The 14,146-nt window shown below is 37.0% G+C and overlaps 1 protein-coding gene across 4 annotated transcripts in view; it reads right to left on the bottom strand.

Annotated features, from left to right (window-relative positions):
- Positions 1-14,146, bottom strand: part of NELL2 (neural EGFL like 2) — a 408,634-nt gene that overhangs the window by 186,701 nt on the left and 207,787 nt on the right. For all 4 annotated transcript variants that reach the window (XM_058743047.1, XM_058743046.1, XM_058743049.1 and 1 more), the window contains one exon: positions 5,867-5,995. In XM_058743047.1, the coding sequence (XP_058599030.1) occupies positions 5,867-5,995 (129 nt within the window). The remainder of the gene's footprint in view (positions 1-5,866; positions 5,996-14,146) is intronic.

The following is a 14,146-nucleotide window of genomic DNA, read 5'->3' as shown; positions in this document are numbered from 1 at the left end:
GTAGATGCATCACTCCAATCTCTACCTTCATGCTCACATGACATTCTCCCCCTGTGTCTGGGTCTACATTTTCCCATTTTATAAGGACAACAGTCATACTGGAGTAGGACCTCACCCTTTTCCACTATGACTTCATCTTAACTAATTACACTTGTTAACAGTTCCATTTCCAAATAAGGTCACTTTCTGAGGTACTGTGTTTTCAAACTTCACCATCTGAATTTTAGGGACACAGTTCAATCCATAACACAGATGAACCATTCTGAGCCAAGTAATTGATTAAATAGCTCTAGGTGACTTGCTAAGGCTTAATGGATGAATAACTCAAAGGCCAGACAACAGAGAACCTTGGAGCCTTCAGGCAACAGAGAACCGTGGAACCTTAGCAAAGGAGCTTGACGTGCTGAACTGGAAGGCACTGTGGGCTCTCAAAGAAAAGAAATGGTGTTTTGTAAACGTTAATCTGGAGAATGGGTCCTGGCTGGGTCAGGAGGGAGTGAGACACTAAAGACAGAATAACTAAGTAGAGGGTGACAGGAAGTAAAAAATATCTGGCAGCAGCAGTCAGAATGAAAGAGATTAAATGAATCCAAGAGGAAGTGGTCTATCAATAAGAGATTATTCCTCTAGGGAGTTCAGATTATACCAAACAATCGCCTATATTCTCGTTAATCTGAGTACTTAATAAAACATCAATTACTGATTTCAGTAATTATAGGTGATATGCAACTATATGAATGACTCACTTGTACAAAATTACTTTCCTGTTCTTGTGTAATGCCAAAGGCTTGGAGAGCAACAACGCCAACTGTTTAAGGAGTTTGGGAATCCAGAAAAAGCTTCTTCAACATAACGCACTATTGGGTTGACACAATGTAATCCCTGGCAACTATCATGCACCAAAGAGAAAAAGTTAACAAATGAATGACTTCTGAAGACACTATCTAAAATGGGATGCCAAGGTGGTCCTAACACAATAGTGAATAGTGGAATGTCAAGAAGGAAGATACAGTCAAAACATCAAAAGCTCCTATAATTTTCATTTTAGAATGAAGACATGTAGCAAAGAACCATTCTGGAAAACATGATGGCCAGACTAATTTTTGACAACTCTTTCAGATTATATGTACTGACAAGAGATGAAGTGAAGGGGAAGTACTGAAATTTTACTAAGAATCTAAAGCGAATGAGGGACAATGAATGGATGGAATTGAATACGTAATTTTTAAAAGAAATATGGTAAACATATATATAGCTTATAAGAAATACAAAGGAGGCCAACATACTTCTGAATATTTTACATCTGTTATATCTAAAAGGTGGGCAAGACATCCAATCATAAAATCCTAATATTAAACCATGTTTATAAATACCTAAGGCATTTCGAAACTCATTCATGGACAACAGGTTATCATCTACATGGCTGAGATACTGGAGGTAAAGGAGAGACAGAACTTAAAAGGAAAAAAAGAGGACAGGGAAGAAAATGCTTCTTTAGCCCTACTTCCTTTAAGCTACTGCTCTCTTCCTCCTTCCCTTCATAAGAAAACATCTAGAAGGAGTTCTGTCCCTTCATGAGATACATTTTTTCCCATTATGCAATATTCAATGTGCTCCCAATTGGCTTGTGTCCTCACTTTTGCACCCAATTTAGCTATTGCTCTTGTCCTCAATGTCATCCATAAAGTTCCATGCAAAGGACATCTCTCAGTCTTCATCTTTATTGATCTCTAAGAAGCATTCATTCCACTTTCTTCTTGAAATTCTGTCTCTTGCTTCCTATAACACCACCTTCTCTTTTCTCTCCTCCTACATTTCAGCCACAATTTTGCTATCTCCATCACCAAATCATGTTTTCTATAAAATGCTCAAAGTCTGGAGTTTTCAAAAACTCCCTAGGCAATTTCTTGCAGTTCTTCAGCTACCAATTATATGCCAAAGAATCCCAAATTTTATGTACAACTTAAACTTCTCTGAACTCCATATCCAAGTATATTCAACAGGATACTCAGCTGTAATGTTCCATAGGTACCACAACGCAACCTGGTGATTTTCCCACCCAGTCTGTTTCTAAGTAAGTAGCACCACCATCTGCCTGTTACTCAGGCAAAGAAGCCTAGGTAGCAACCTTGAAACCTCTCTCCTCCTCATCTCCTGTCACCCATTAGCCAGCAGGACTAGTCTTACCTCACAAATGATCTCAAACGCATCCACACCTCCATTTCCATTTTTAATGCAAGCCACCACTGTCTCTCATTCACTAGTTTCCCATATCCACTGGTTTCCCACATCCAGCCTTATCTCCATTCAGCCTAAAGCTGAAGTGATTTATTTAAAACACAAATGTGATCAAGGCACTTCACTCCTTAAAAACTTTCATTGCCTACCCCTTTGTTCTTAGCATGAAACCCTTATTTAGTCCTTACTGTGCCCTTCAAGGCCATGCCGCCCTTCATCCATTTCATCAGGCACCTCTCCCTTTGCTCTCTGCCTTCTATCAATTCTTACAAAGTGTTTCTCACCACCTGGAGGCCTGCTGAGTCCTCTGCTTGGCAAATTCCCTTCTTTCCCATCCTTACTTCTATGCCTAGCTGATGTTTACTTAATCTTTAGATTTCAGAAACAAACAATCAAACAATTTTCTTCAAGCACTCCCACCCACCCAGATCAGACTCTTGTTCACCTATTTCTCTTTCAGGGCATTTGCCACATGTGAAATTAAATGCTCTTTGGTGTAATGAACTGGATGTTATATTTCTTGACTGAGATAATATCAGTTATGTATGTCTTATTTACTGTTTCACCTCTAGTGTAGCCTTGAACAAAGAAGGCATTCAATAAATGTTTGCCAAATGAACAAATGAACTCCAACATTTAACAGCGCTATTTTAAACCTGATCAAGTAAACTGTGGTAAAAATCAATAATCTCAATTACAGTTTTACCATTAAAACAACCCTACAGATTTAATAAACATAATGTAGATCACTTACAAATTATTACTTGCTTATTTTTGTATATAATCATAAGTCTAACTTCTTAGAGGACCAGAATTCTGTAAGACCATCTGATAGACAACATGAACCATTGCATAATTTTTAAATGTTGCTTCTAAGAAGTCAAATATCCTTAAAGTTAACAACAATAACAGAATGAAAAGGAAAACCAAATTTGATCACAATACTGGAAAAAACCTCTTAACGTGAATAATGAAAGATACAATATTAAAAGTCCTCATCATGAAAAATTCAAGATCTCTGTAATAAACCGAGTTTTTCCATCATTTTCTTAACTTTTGAAGATTTTTATCTTTAAATGACAAAGAAATAATGTGAAGAAATTTACAAACCATCTTTCAGTATGATCCATTCAGAATGCAAAGTAGCTGCTCATTTGTGCTATACATTTATACATAACAATGATAAAAACCCATTTTCAGTAGGTTGCATTAAAAAGTTATTTAATCTAAATCTCTGCCCTCTTCTCTTAAACTCTTTCCTGTCTCAATAAACAGCAACGTCATCCATGTGTTGTTCAAACTCCTTTAAAATTTTTTTTTCAACGTTTTTTATTTATTTTTGGGACAGAGAGAGACAGAGCATGAACGGGGGAGGGGCAGAGAGAGAGGGAGACACAGAATCGGAAACAGGCTCCAGGCTCCGAGCCATCAGCCCAGAGCCTGAGGCGGGGCTCGAACTCACAGACCGCGAGATGGTGACCTGGCTGAAGTCGGACGCTTAACCGACTGCGCCACCCAGGCGCCCCTCAAACTCCTTTAATCCCTCCTCAATTCTTCTCCACAATAAACTATCTGCAAGTACTGTTGGCTCTATTTTCTTTTTTTTTTCTTTTTTTTTTTCTTTTTCTGTTGGCTCTATTTTCAAACCAACACCAAGAACACGCTTCCTCCTCTTCATCTCCCTTATCATTTTCTTAATCCAGACCACCAACATCTTTGCCTAAACTACTGCAAAAGCCTCCCAACTGGTCTTCCTATTTATGTCTCTTTCTCCCCACCATATTTAACCCATAATCTACAATTTAGTTAATTTAAGGCACTGCAGCCAGAGCCATCCTTTTCAATACAAGTATATCACTCCCCTATTTGAGATGAACCTAAAATCCTTACAAGCCTCCCTAAAATACCTGGCCCCCACTTCATTCTTCGATTGCATCTTAACTGACTCCTCTGCTGCACCACATTATCCTTTCTTTCAGTTTCTAGAACATCCAAGATAGTTCCCACTTAGGGGTTTTCTACTTGCTATTGCTCCTGCTTGAAATGCTCTGTTCCAGATCTTTCTATGCTGTTTCCTTATCATCAAATCTCAAGTCAACTGTCAACTCGTCTCCATCAACCCCATAGACTTTCCCTGACCATCTCATCTAAATTAACCCCCAATCATTCTCTATCACATCATCCCGTTTCATTTTATTCCTATTATTTATTACTACCTGAAACTGCCTTCTCTATTTCTATGGTTACCACTTATTCTCTGTCTTCCCCCTAGAATGTGAGATCTGAACACAGGAAACTTGTCAGTCTTATTCACTATTCACTACCCAGTACCTAGAAAAGTGCTTGGTATACAATAGGTGCTCACTAAATCTTTATTACATGAGTGCACATACTTAACCACAACAACAAAAGCAGAAGCTCAAAATAAAAATAATGATCAGAAAATTAAGATCCAGAAAGAGGTATCACATGAATTTATATCATGTGGTTTCATGTTACACATTTTGACAGTATCAGTGGGGCTTATTACATGTTAGAGATCTCAAATATTATAATGAAAATACACTACTAAGTTTCAAAATGAGCATTTTTAAAAAAATCTGCATCATAAATGGAGAAGGAAAGATATCTTTAAGCAAAAATATAATGGTCTCTTTTGGACTGAATCAGAAACATTTAAAGAAATACTTTGGAAAAAAAAAAGGTCAATTTTAAAAATAAATACCAACTTTTAAGGCAGAGAAAATCTATTGAAAGCTAAGAGAAACAACAGAAATTGGTTTCCCAAGGGCCAATAAATCATCGTGTAGCTAAACAGAGGCTGGCAAGTTTATACCTTAGAGGTTTTCTGTCTCCAAGGACCAATGGCACATTCTTGACATTTGAAAAGGATAAGTCTAGAACCCTCCAAATGTCCAAACACCACTGTGTCAGTGTTCTTACTTGCAAGACCCACTAGCTAGTCATATATTTAATGAGAATCATCTAAATCTGTGCCTCAGGGAAGTAATAAATTACTACATGGACTTCCAGGGTCTTTCCTGAACAGTATTTGTGAATGTCAAGGGCCTCCTCACAGTATCTGGACTGTTTCCATGAGAGAATAAACTACCGTGGATATTAGTTTAAGATTCTAAAAAAATAACTAGGAATCTATTTACTCCACTGGAGCTATTTACTAAATACCACGGAGCATTAATACAACCACTGAGATTACTCACAGTAGCAAACAAAGATAGCAGTGGTACTTTATCTTCCTGTTAATTGATTGCTTTTGTTCAACAACATTGGAAAAATCTGACTACAATTCTAACTGCAAGCCACAGTAATCATGTCAATATGTGAACTATCTGAATATCTAATTATGAAAAAAGAAAGGCAATTTCACAGTGGAAGTATTATTTTAATTCAAGAAACCAGCCATATAACTTATTAGTCTGACATATAGCAGATAGCTAAAAAACTTTAATTTGAAAGATAATTATTTTTAGCTGATTAATATGCTTCAAATTAAATTCACTGCTTTTAATGGGCCCATCAACTTGACAACCTGGGAAATTAATAAATTTTGCATGCAGTAATCCTAGGAAATTTATACAGCTGAGCTACACATCATTACAAGGATTACCTTCACAGTAGGCATTGTCCTCTCGAAGAGCCCTAAAACCATCTCGACAGCTACAAACGGCCCTGTCATTCAGATTTCTGCAGACAGAATTCTCCATGCAGTTATGTCTTTCAGAACAAAAGTCATAACCTACAAGAAAAAAGAAACTTATTAAGGTAAATGAAAATATGACAAAACGAATAAATTTTGCTGACTAAATACTCCCTTTGATTTAGAAGCCATTTTTCCCTAAGTTATTTTTTAAATTGATACTTTCATCCATTGTTAGAGAACCACATGCTATGTGTACTAAAAGGTGTTTATGTTTAACTCAGGTGTTTCCTACTTCAAGTTAATTCTGTCTCCTATGTCTTCCTTCTGACTTTAGGTTTTCTAGTCCCTGATATCTGAAGTATAGCCCTCCAAATATCTGGAACAAAGAGAGATCCATGGAGTCCAAAATGAAGATTTACAATATAAAAGACAACTCAGCAGGTGCCTGGGTGGCTTAGTTGGTTAAGTGTCCAACTCTTTGTTTCTGCTCAGGTCATAATCTCATGTTTTGTGAGTTCGAGCCCCACATCAGGCTCCATGCTGTGTGGAGCCTGCTTGAGATTTTCTCTCTCCCTCTCTATCTCTGCACTTCCCCCTCTCACTGTCTCTGTCTCTCTCTTAAAAATAAATACATAAACTTAAAAAAAAGATAATTCAGTGAGAAAGTAATCTGTGAATTAGAGGTTGAACATTATCAGTACTATGGATAATACAGGCCTGGGCTGGATGAAATATGAACATTGTGTACTTAAGAAATGAAACAGCCTGACATCCTTTAAAAAAAAATTGTAAATGTGTCAAAAATGAAAATTATATCACTTTAATTGTCTCTGGAAATCTGCAAGGCAGAGGATGTCCACTCAAAAGAAGGGGAAAAAATTATGAATTACAAAGATTTCACAGATTCCAGAGTCTTTATGAGAGGATGGAAAAAAATGGAACATTTTATAAACAGTGGTACCAGTCAGGGGATCTCTTCTGCCTGTGTGAATCCCTTGTTCAAAGATCTAAGATGCTGAAATGAAAAGTTTAAACACTGGACTCCATACTAAATGGAAATTACATGATTGTACATCATTCAAACAATTTTCCAATTGCCTGATGCATAAGTTATCTATCTCGTTTTACACTGTCTAATGAATTACAATTTCAGTCCATGTACAGAAGAAAAGAGGACTAGAAAAATGTATTTCATGTAGCTCAGAATAAACTCATCTGCTCACATATAGTCAGGGAAAGACTTTTCACCTGAGCCAATCATGAAGATCAAAGTTCTACACTGGCCCATCTTACTTGTAACCAAATTACCATAGAAGGCTGTGATTCAGTGAAAGGGTGGGACTAAATAGTACCACAGCCAGCAGCATACTCTGGCACAGTGCTGTGGTTGGTGCCCAATCTGATTGGCTGGTGCCTGTAATGACTATTTTCAATATCACCCCACAGTTAAAGCGTATCCCCCATGAAGTGCAACTACAATGTATAGTAAAAAGTTGTGTGTACAACTTCATAAGCCTTAAGAAGGGTGATGCTCTCAAAATGCAATAATGGCATTAAAAAGGGAAATTAAAAAAATGAATTAGTGATTTCTACAGAAATAAAATAGAACAAAGGGGTATGAAGGCCAGAACAATATATAGTCAATAGTGGCATTTAAATCACTTGACAACTAAATTTTCTAGACGTGATTCCTCACAATCTACATTCTCATGTGTAAGGCCCAACCTTTATAAGTAAAACGTTCATTCTCAAGAAGAGAAAAAGAGTTAAAAATGTTTTCTCCTAAAGTCTTTTTCTTTCCTTCTTCTTTAAGTAGCTAAATTGAGACCGTACTTCTTAAAATGTATTCCATTGTCTTTTTATAATGCCTGAGAAGAAATAATTTCAGTTTAAAAGTCATCATTTTCTACCCCAATAGCTCAGTACCAATCTATAATGAAAAGTCTCTAAGAAATCACTTCATATTTATTCTAAATTAAAACAAAGTTACTGTAAACACTGGCCCACTCCTTGAGTTATACACAGAATCAAGAGATCATGTTCTAACACAGTACTAACTCTGCAAAATTGCCCCCGTAATGTTTCCAACAATGCTGAGAGGGCTGTGACTAACAACAGGTATTGTGCTAAGGCATTTTTATTTTTCTTTCATAAGTTTATATTTTTCAAAACTATCTTTCAATTTTTCCCTTTGCTGCATTTTCTCTTCTCATTCTTCAGACTTGGCTCAATCTATGCCATCACTCTCTAGGCCATTCCACCTCTATTACAGTCCTTCCCCAATTTTGCCTGTAAGTAATGCTTAGACTTCTTGTCTCAGCATTGAATAACATGCATACATTCACCATGCAGTATCTAATTGCTGCAAGAATTTTCCAACTATAAGATAATGATGCGATCCTACCTTTACTGTTTGAGGTTCAACTAGGGAGTCCTTTACTTTTTATCAGATGTTTGGTTTTTTTTGAATTAACCCAGAGACGTGAAAGCTAAAACTTTTGTCAATCAAATTCTAATTTACTCTAAACAATGTCAGATAGATATTTTTATTTATTTTCTCAACAAATAAATTGATTGAATCCATTGGTTGTTTTACTGCTTAGATACAAATGCTAGTAGCAAAAGACTACCTATTGATAGGTAGAAAATTCAGATTCAGTTAAAGTGGGTTGTTTCCAAACTATAGGTAATAACTTCAAAAACTCAGTATAAGATGGCAAAAACCCACAGCCCTATTACCTCCACACTTGCATTTCTAGTCATATGTGCTTGCCTTTTGGAGTTGAAAGACCTGGATTTACAACCAAATCTCTATTACTTACTAGCTGTGTAAATTACTACTTGTGTAAAGTAATTAACCTTTAAAACCTTTTTCTCATCTGTAAAATTAAGATGATATCTACCTCACCAAAATGTAAAGTTCAAATGAGATCATCTATGTAAAAACATAATAGCACAGTATTTGTTAATAATTAAAGCAACTAGAGTATTACCAATAAGCCACTAGCCAAATACATTGAGATACTTATCACAGAAGAAAATTCAAGTATTTGTTATAGATGGATGGATCTAATCTAATCTAATACAATCTAGCTTTTATTTCCCACTTTGGATGAAAACTTCAAAGCTACCAAGTTTTCTATTCCTTTTATAAGTTTTTCAAGTTTACATGAAGTCCTCTGTTTTTTGGTAAGTATAGATCTTTCTATAAAATATTAATATGCATTTCTCTACAACTGGTTGAATAGGAAAGGGTGAATACAAAAGATAATGAGTAAGAATAATATACATAAAAGGTTATACATAATAATCAGGAGAAAGATAATAAACTTTGAGGTGGTTTTTGTCCACTAGGTCTATTTCTCCTTTTTGTGGGGGGAAAAAAACAGCCCACATGGTTGGTTTGGATGAACCATTCACCCCTATTGTTAGCCCATGTGCCGACAGGAAGATGGACTGTACCGCCCCTCAGGATAATCAATGCATCCTACTGACCTGGACACATTAGTTCCTTCAGGTCTGGGCATATGACCCAGTTCAGGCTAATGAAGATGATTAAAACTCAATTATGAGACTTTTGTTCAACTCCTGAAGATACTAAGTTTTTCTTTCACCTACTCCAGTATCATAATGATGTGAGCATAAGAATGTCAGTGGTCTAGCTGAAAACACAGGGAGCCTGAAAATAAAGCCACTTCAGAAGAGACAAACAGAGATCCACCTAGGCAAAGGAGCAGGATTGCAGAGCTGTAAAAAGCTTCTCATAGGAGCCATATTTTCCATTTCTTGCCTACATCAGTTGGATTGGGTGTTTTATTACTTACACCTAAAAGATTACTAACTTATTTAGATATTATTTTCAGGATGATGGATAGATAATCGTGATTTTTCCAAAATTATGTTTCATGTGCATAGATGTATACTTTTAAAAAGCACTACTTGCAATGGATTTCTTTTAGTGTGTATTAAAAATATGTGAATCTAACAAATAATGCCATTATTTTATGGATACCATTGTTTGGAATGAAGCTAAATTTTTGAAAAATGAGTGACTAACAATAGATATAAGAAAATTAACTAAATTATGTTATTAGTAATACATATACAACAAGAATCATGAAGGTATGGGGCGCCTGGGTGGCTCAGCCGGGTAAGCGGCCGACTTCGGCTCAGGTCATGATCTCTCGGTCCGTGAGTTCAAGCCCCGCATCGGGCTCTGTGCTGACAGCTCAGAGCCTGGAGCCTGTTTCAGATTCTGTGTCTCCCTCTCTCTGACCCTCCCCCATTCATGCTCAGTCTCTCTGTGTGTCAAAAATAAATAAACGTTAAAAAAAAAAAGAATCATGAAGGTATAATTGAATAATGTGGGAAACTGTATTATCCAGAAGCTGGGAGAAAATCTATACCCACTGAACCTTCTACATATAGATGTCCCTACTACTTATAGGACTTGATGAAGCAAATGCTAAATTAAAGTGGGGCATCCAGGGAGGAGAACTTACTGGTACTGCAAACAGAGAAAGGTGTTGCCAAGGGAGGAGGAAAAAGGAAGAGATGCAGATACAAAAATTCTATAATATAATTTTTGTATCTTTCTGAGTCAGAGTCCTCACTGTATCACCAAGTCTCTGTCATGTTGTAATTCGCTATAACCTTGAAGAGGTTCTCAAACATGAAAAAAGTGAAAAGACCAGTCCTGCTACACTGCTCCTGAGCTACTATGACATAAGATCCCCAGCTGCAGAGTACCAAAAAACAGTCTTGGTTGGATTGGATTTGGTGCCTAGAGATCTGGGGTCTTATTTAGGTGCACAGCTTCATTTCTGGCACTGGCTGAGCCTCTGGTGGAAAGGCCAACACTTTCATCTCATGCTCTGCCCCCAGGGAATATTTAGTGACCGTTATTGCAAAACTGACTTTTTTTCAGATGTGAACGCAGCATCCTTAGCACTAGGCAGACAGGCCTGGAAACTGGAGGCCAATTATATTACAAATACATTTGTCACAACATATGAGTAGGTGTTAACTCAAAATTTAAGCCTTAAGAACCTGACTTTTTCTAGTTTAAAAGTCAGGGAATGCCAGGAAACACATTTGTTTATTCTATATATTTGAAATCAGAAATTAAAGCAATCTTTATTATAAATGGTGCTTAATGTTTCAAGAAGAACCAACCTGTCCAATTTTAGTTCCAGCATTATGTAAGCTAGTAGTTCTCAATCATGGCTGTGTAAAAAAAAAAAAAAAAATTAACAGGAGAGGTGTTTTTTGTTGTTGTTTTGTTTTGTTTTGTTTTAATGGTGATACCATGGTTCCATTTCCGATCAATTATATTAGAATCTCAGGGGGAGGAGGTGTTGGTCACAGTATATTTCATCACTGTATTTTGAGTGTGTTGTGTAAACACATTAATTTTTAAAACTATAAACAATTTAAATATAACACAATTTTTGTAGCTACCATTTCCATTTCTTAACTTGTTTTTTTGCAATATATCAGGGCTCTGTTAAAAATAAATGGATGTGATCAAGGCTTCTTTTGATATCTGAAAGGCCTTATCTCAGCTACTCACTCAAATCTTGTCCTAGCCAACCTTGTCTAATTTCTAGACCTCTTGAGAGGCTGTTTACCTCTCAAATCTCTAAGTAGCTCCTGGATACTTCCAGGGGATTAAAGATGGCCACAAATTTTTAACACTCTTATCATGATGGGGTCTATTACCCCCACCCCTCTTGATTCTGGGCTGGCTTATAACTCTTTCGACCAGAGGAATATGGTAGAAGTGATGCTGTGTCAGTTCTAGACCTAGTCTTTAAGAGCTCCAAACCACCATTTAAGAAGTCCTGAGATTACATGCAGAAGGAGAGGGTTTCAGATGTACCCAGTCTTCCTGTCATCCCTACTGAGATGCTTAGCGTATAGTGAGTATAGTGAGGCCATCTTGAACCTTCTAGCCCAGCCTAGCTGAGTGACCCGAGTTAACACCATGTGGCAAAAGAATCACCTGCCTAAATGCCTGACACACAATATTGCAGAATATAATATAATAGCTGTTGTTTTAAACCACTGAGCTTTGGGGCAATTTAGCATGCAGGAATAGCTAGCAACTCCAAATGTAGTCTCACTGACCAGTAATATCAGTATCATCTGGGAGCTTATTAGACACACTGGTGTTTTTGGCTCCGAGCCAGACCCACTGAAGTAGTATCTACATTTTAATAAGATCCCCATGTCATCTGATGCACACTGAAACTTGAGAAGCACTGGTTTAGTCTACCTTTGGTTGCCAAAGAAACTCTAGTCAGGCTGCAGGGTGCATCCAGCTCCCAAATCAAATGAGTGGAATGTGCATTCTTTTTTTTTTTTTTTTTTTTAATGTTTGAGAGAGACAGACAGACAGAGAGTGAGCAGGAGGGGGACAGAGAGGGAGAGAGGGAGACACAGAATCTGAAGCAGGCTGTCAGCACAGAGCCCGACATGGGGCTCAAACTCACGAACTGTGAGATCATGACCTGAGCTTAAGTCGGTTGCTTAACCAACTGAGCCACACAGGAGCCCCATGTGCATTCTTGATTCATATTGAGTTCCACACATGCTCTGTTCAAGATGCTGGCTCAGGCAATGTGAAGATGAAAACTGAAATGGCCTTTCTATCTACTTGATATAATCTTTTTTAGTAGTGTTCCTTAGCTGCTGAGAGCTGTTTTGAAAACTTGAAAGTGGACCAATACTTGGTAGACGAAGTCTTAAACCACTTTGAAATGCCCAAATAGCCTTTCACAGAACTTAATTGAATGAATGGATGAAAGAGCTAAAAGGAAAACAAAACAAAACAAAACTGCACCACTCTGTTAAAGACGGGGGCCTGGGTGGCTCAGTGGGTTGAGTGTCCAACTCTTGGTTTCAGCTCAGGTCATGATTTCAAGGTTCATGAGATTGAGCCCCACATCGCGTTCTGTGCTGACAGTATGGGGCCTACTTGGGGTTCTCTCTCTCCCTCTCTCTCTCTGCCCATCTCCCACTTGCTCTTTGTCTCTCTCTCAAAATAAATAAAAATAAAATTTAAAAAATGGGACAGGGATATTATGTCTGCTTTTAAAAGACAAGGTATAAAAGAAATATAATGGTACATGTTTTACAGTTTCTTTTTCTTTTTCTCCCCCCCATTTAAACTTTCCTTTGCATCATCATAAAAGCCATTATTCAAAAAGAGCTAATAGCTCATACAGGGCAGTACCCTATACAGTAACAACTATATCAATTATGAGCATCTACAATATCCCAGGTGTCATACTAGGTGTTAAGGATATAAAGGTGAATATTAAGAGCTAGCCCTGTTCTCATGGTGCATAGTCTAATAAAGGAGAGAGATTCACAAATGATAATTTCAATAAAATACAGACAGACCCGACTTAGGATGGTTTGGCTTGTAAGTTTTCAACTTTATAATGAGCAAAAGTGATATACATCCAGTAGAAACTGTACTTTGAATTTTGAATTTTGATCTTTTCCTGGGCTAATGATAAATGGTACAATCCTCACTCATGAGGCTGGTAGGGCCAGTGAATGACAGCTCCAAGTCAGTCATGTAATCACAAGGGTAAACCACTGATACAATCATCTTGTATCCATACAGCCATTGTGTTTTCACTTCCATTACAGCTTTCAATAAGTTACATGAGATATTCAACAGTTTATTATAAAACAGGTTTGGTATTAGAGGATTTTTCCCAGCTGTAAGCTAATGTACAGGCATACCACAGAGATACTGTGGGTTCAGTTCCAGGCCACCTCAATATAGCAAAAATCTCAATAAAGCAAGTCAAGTAAATTCTTGGTTTCCTGGTGCATAGAAAAGTTATATTTACACTATATTGTAGTCTATTAATTATGCAATAGAATTATGTCTAAAAAATGTACGTATCTTAATTTTTAAATGCCCCATTGCTGAAAAATGCTAGCCATCTTCTGAGCTTTCAGCAAGTTGTAATCACTGATCACAGATCACCATAACAAATATAATAATGAAAAATTTGAGATATTGTGAGATCTACCAAAATGTGACACAAACATGAAGAGGGCAAATGCTGTTGGAAAAATAGAGCCAATAGACTCACTAGACATAGTGTAGCCACAAACTTCAATTTATAAAAACACAATATCTACAAAGTATAATAAAGTGAAGCATAATAAAATGAGGTATGCCTTTCAGTGTTTTGAGGACACTGACTATAGGCGAGGCTAACC

The sequence above is a fragment of the Neofelis nebulosa genome, chromosome 8 (assembly GCF_028018385.1).
Source record: "Neofelis nebulosa isolate mNeoNeb1 chromosome 8, mNeoNeb1.pri, whole genome shotgun sequence".
NCBI classification, from domain to species: domain Eukaryota; kingdom Metazoa; phylum Chordata; class Mammalia; order Carnivora; family Felidae; genus Neofelis; species Neofelis nebulosa.
Note: the sequence above shows the minus strand (reverse complement) of the source record. Positions and strands in the feature narration are given on the sequence as shown.